Source organism: Mercurialis annua, linkage group LG8, assembly GCF_937616625.2.
Source record: "Mercurialis annua linkage group LG8, ddMerAnnu1.2, whole genome shotgun sequence".
Taxonomy (NCBI): Eukaryota; Viridiplantae; Streptophyta; class Magnoliopsida; order Malpighiales; family Euphorbiaceae; genus Mercurialis; species Mercurialis annua.
In genome coordinates this window covers 2,746,702-2,751,958 of record NC_065577.1, presented here as the reverse complement: position 1 = coordinate 2,751,958, position 5,257 = coordinate 2,746,702, and the positions used below count along the sequence as shown (strand labels likewise).

The 5,257-nt window shown below is 34.5% G+C and overlaps 1 protein-coding gene across 1 annotated transcript; it reads right to left on the bottom strand.

Annotated features, from left to right (window-relative positions):
- Window positions 1-3,455: 3,455 nt before the first annotated feature.
- On the bottom strand, window positions 3,456-4,768 carry LOC126660573 (uncharacterized). The gene is made up of 5 exons (XM_056103983.1): window positions 4,717-4,768; window positions 4,614-4,632; window positions 4,334-4,562; window positions 4,143-4,247; window positions 3,456-3,866 (listed from the first exon to the last, which is right to left on the bottom strand). Exons 1-5 carry the CDS (start codon window positions 4,766-4,768, stop codon window positions 3,456-3,458), a joined length of 816 nt encoding a protein of 271 aa, XP_055959958.1.
- Window positions 4,769-5,257: the final 489 nt, after the last annotated feature.

Here is a 5,257-nt window from a genome sequence, read left to right as displayed (position 1 = left end):
ATAAATGCTAAGTAACTTATTAATATTTAAAATAATTAAACTGTGTAAGAAATTAATTCTTTTTGATAATTTGGGGAGGGGAGAGCGCTTGTGGGAGGAATCGAACCCACGACCTAGCAGTTTTTTGCTTAGCGCTTATACCACTTGAGTTAAAGCTCTTTGGTTGTAAGAAATTAATTCCATTAAGGAATTATAAGGTTAAATAGAATTTAATTCAATAAGAGAATACAAATTGATTAAGTGTTAAATATCAAGAAGTAAACATCAATAATTTTATATAATTAATCTAATTATAAACGTTTATTTATAAGTATTATTTTTATTCAAAAAACTATAAGTATTATTTACTTATGTTATACCAATATTAAAAATCTATCAAATGATTATAAAAATAACATTTAAATAAAATTATAATTATTTGATTGATTTTTAATATTAATTTTGCGGAGTCAAGAACGACGACGTCGAATAAAGGAGGATGCATATTTTTTTATCATGATAATATTTATTTGTATTAAATTGTAATTATATTGAAGAAAACTTTTTTATTTTAAATATAACATCAAAAACTATTTAAAATATGTGTTAAAATATAAGGTATTGATTTAAACTTTTTTTCATGTGAAAAAAGATCAATTTGATGCTTAAGGGTGTATTTAAAACAAAAGGTGTGAATTTATCTGAAATCAGTAATTTTACAACGTGAGTGTGCAAATGAAAAGGGATTAAAACGAGAAATTCTTAGGTGAACCTACTTCACCACGTAGGATTATGAACCATCCATTTATCGTATGACACGTGTAAACAATAAATGTATTAACCAATCAATAAATATTACATTAATTGTCTATATTTTAATGTGAATTAATGTGATATTTATTGATTGGTTATTACATTTATTGTTGCCATGTGTGATACGATAAGTGGATGGTTCATAAACTTACATGACGAACTAGGTTCATGCAAATATTTCTCGATTAAAACATGGATGTTCTTTCAAACCATTGGCCTTATTATTACTATACGATTGTTTTAATAAAGCTTATAAAATAACTTTTATTTCAAATTGAATTTGCACTTTGAATCATGTAATTTGTATGAGCTCGCTACTTTACTTCCAAGTTGATTAACATTCTCGTATTCATGAAAAACAAGTTGCTAAAAATTTCACAATCATGGCATGTTTGAAGTTCTATAAATATGAGTAATCTATCATCATGTCTTAAATAAATATTTATGGCATATTTAAGCAAAACATATTTTCTCTTTAACATATTAGCTGAAAAATATTATTTGAGAGAAATATTTGAGGAAACTAAAAACATATTGAACAATAAGAATATCATATATGGTTTAGCAAAGTGACTAGAGCAGGGGTTATGGAGATTTAGGGAAGATTTTGTGTATTCCAAAATTATGTTTGATATTGAAAGTTTCTTGGGCTGAATTTGGAGGAGGTAATGAGGTGGAACTGTCAACTTTATTAGATGCTACGGGTAGATACGATATGGTGGTCGAACTGATGAATGAATTATTAACTTTATTAGAAAAAAAACCACTAACTTATAGGAGTCATGGTAGTGAGTTTGTTATTAGTAGTTAGAGCAGGGCGACAAACTTATAGGAGTCATGGTGATGAGTTTCTTACTAATAGTTAGAGCACGGGCGAGAAACTTATAGGTATAAATAGGCTTCGGCCTGAGTTGCCGATGGACATTTCAAGAAAAAGTGGTCCGACTGCTAATTTAAAACACATATATTGTTTAATCAAATTAAGCAATTAATCACGTTAATTCGTATATACAGTTTTCATACAATTTAATCACATAAATATTTTAGTGTAATTAAAATGAATTAAAATTTCTTCCAAGAAAGTTTTGAAAAACAGTCCCCTTTTCAAAACAGAATATGCTACAAGCATATATCACATATATACTCAAAATCTTATCGATCATATTACAAGGGGTTCTAATACCATTGTTGGATTTTCTTGATTAACAACACAAGGGAATTTCAATTTTTTTTATCAAAAATCCAAACCAATATCCCTGTAATTTGAATAGATAGACTAATTGCATAATTAAAACTTACTCGTATGTCGAATTCAAACAGCAATGTAGGAAGGAAAGGAGGTGGTTCACTTTGGTGATATCTTGCCTCCGATCAGAAATGCCTCCAAAAAAATGCGTTCTCTACAAGTATCCACACGAACATGCCTTTGCCAAAACGGGTGCTTGTGTACTATCATTATTGCTTCACAAAGCAATTTCGAATGATTTAATGAGTGTATGTTTTGTGTTTATTTTGAAAGACACATATCTAAAACCCTAGGCTTAATAGTCTATTTATAAGAATATCGATTATTCGATTTAATTTTTATATAATATTTTAATCTCTTTGTCACGCGATATCCATATTGAATATGAGGATATTACTGTCATTCTTATAATAATCAATCATTAGTTTCCTGATTCCAAGTACACTGAAAATGATAACTCTTTATCAATTCATTTATCATGGCCATACATTTTTTTCAGTCTATTTTTTAAGGGGCCCATAGATATTTTATTGAAATAATTTGAGGGATGAATTCTTTTTCTGTCACTCACATTTCTCACATAGTTACTTTCATATCCAACGACAATTCCATTATCCTATTAAAAATAATGTAAGACTGTATCAAAATGTGAAATAATATATAGAAATCCGTGGTGATTTTAAGGTCAAAAAATCGTTTTTATTACTATAATGAGAGATATTTATGATAATCACTACAAGAAAACAGGGCTTTAGCGACGGAAAATTCCGTCGCTAAAGCCCTCATTTCCGTCGCAAAACAACCTTTGCGACGGATTTGCGACGGACCGTATCCGTCGCAACATATTTGGTCGCAAAAAAAATTTGCGACCAAAAACGTGTCCGTGGCTAAGTTTGCGACGGAATTATCCGTCGCAAAAGCCACAAAATCCGTCGCAAATATGTCTCCAAACGATATGATTTGGAGACATATTTGCGACGGATTTTGTGGCTTTTGCGACGGATACTTTCGTCGCAAATGCCTCAGCCTTGGAGACGAAAGATGAGGGGTCTGCGACGGAAATATCCGTCGCAAATCAGCGACGGACAACATCCGTCGCCAATTCATCAGCTTTTGTCTCCAAAAGCTGATGAATTGGCGACGGAAAAGTCCGTCGCAAATACCAAAGTCCGTCGCAAATTTCATTTTTTCGGCATTTTTCTGCCGTTTTATGCTATTTTTTGCCGTTTCTCCTGTCGTTTTAAATACAGTAAAACAATTCAATTATGAATTACAATCAATTAAAACTGACAAATATATATATATATATATATATATATATATATATATATATATATATATATAAGAGTATACATATAAACGTCAGAATATAAAAAAATTGTATTACATGTTTGTAATAAAATAAACTAACACGACACTACAAAGCTGGTGTGTCGTCATCGTTTGGTGGGGTAGGTGGGCGCTGTGGCCGATACTCTGCCGGAAGGTTAGGAATCATCCTGGCAATCTCCTCGCGTATCATCTGGGCCATGTTCGCAGCCTGCTGTTCCCGAGCCAGTCGCAGACCCTCCTGAATGCCGGCCTGCACACGGCGCTCGACCTCCTCGTCTGCCTGCTGCGACGTCCTAGAAGAGCTGACTCGCTGCACCCTGCTGCTTGGCCCGGCGTACCTGCTGCTCGCAGAACCCAACCCGTACACGCGTTTCTTCTTGTTGATGCCCTCGATGTCTAGAAACACCTGGGTCTCGTCCACTGCAGCTGGGCTCGAGGAGCTACCCTCTCCGGTCTGAGGCTGTGTCGCAGCAGCAAGTCTCTCAGTGATGGCGTCCTACAAAACAATAAAAAAGATATCAGTTTAGTTTTAAATCAACCAAAAATGCATAACATATTACAAAGTAAACCTAATTTCTAACGAAATTTCGACAGCATTTCCTCTGTAATATGAGCATCACCCATTTTTCAGGGAAGTCCTGCAAGCAAATTCCAGTATATAATCCAATAATAAACATGTTTAACAGCTAACCAACAAGCATTTTCAATCTAATAGATCATTTCCGAATTATTAAATTCAACTTAGAGAATTACAAGTTTAATAAAAACTTACAGTCATATCCTGAGCCCGTTTGTCGACCGGCTTCTTGTCAGCCTTCGTGCAGTGAAGGCGAGTGTACAACTCCGTCGCACTCGGTTTCCGGCCAAGCTCCCTTTCCTAAAATGAAAAATACAATTCAATTAGTATCAAAATAAAATAAATACGTTATTTAAGTATTTTAATTACTGAATTTTAAAACAAACCATCACATCCATATGCTTCAGAGCAGAGCGAGATCCACCAGTATGGCGGACAGGTCCAGAACCGGCGCCCGCTGGCTCGCTCATCCGATTTGCTCGGGCGGTTTCTGACCTTTTCTTCTCTTTCTCTGAGTTCAGAACGCGTTCCAAGCATCCCAGATGTCCTGGGTCACAGAAATATGCTTCTGTTGCGTCCTCCTCATTCTGTGGATGTTGTCTTTGTAGCGGTTGGCTGCATGGACCATGAAGACCTGTCTAATGACCTCCTCACTGTACGCCGCACTATCCCAACAGAACTCTTTCTGCAAACAGTACAAACATGTTGCATTAGTTAGTTTTTTCAAAAAAACATAATTTAAACGTTACGAAGCTGTAAATTGAATTACCTGGAACTCCTGGAAGTAGAACTCCCTCTGCTCGGCTGTTAGAAAGCGCCATGCTGTTCCATTATCGAACCAGCACTTCCTAAAAATCTCCCGCAGAACCGCAACAAATATCGTACGAATGTGGTAAGACCGGTGAGCAATCGACAACAAGCAACCTGTCAGGTTTCGATATTTGGTTATTACATATTGGTTTTTGATAAATTTATTTTTTAAAAAAAAATGGGCAGCACTTCCCCAAAAAAATGAGCATCACCACATTTTTAGGGAAAGCCTGCAAAAAACATTAAAATACACAAACCGCCATATACAATACACAAACCACCGTACTACTTAAATTTAATATAATTATCAATTGGCTTAAATGCACCAAAAATCACGAACTTTCGCGTGTTTTTGGTATTTGACACGAACTTTTAATTTTGGCTTAAAAATACATGAACTATCCAATTTTTGCAATAATAACACCGGTGTGGATTCCGGCTTCAATCAGCTTATGTGGCACCGGAAAAAAATCATGTTGTCCCAACTTATGGTAGAATTC

What these genes read in the sequence shown, in the direction of transcription:
- LOC126660573 (XM_056103983.1), bottom strand. Translation starts at nt 4,768, where the DNA reads ATGGCGCTTTCTAACAGCCGAGCAGAGGGAGTTCTACTTCCAGGAGTT. An exon ending in TGAAGCATATGGATGTGATG is followed by an intron (nt 4,248 to 4,333) that starts GTTTGTTTTAAA and finishes TTTTCATTTTAG; the next exon opens with GAAAGGGAGCTTGGCCGGAA. An exon ending in AACGGGCTCAGGATATGACT is followed by an intron (nt 3,867 to 4,142) that starts GTAAGTTTTTAT and finishes ATTGTTTTGTAG; the next exon opens with GACGCCATCACTGAGAGACT.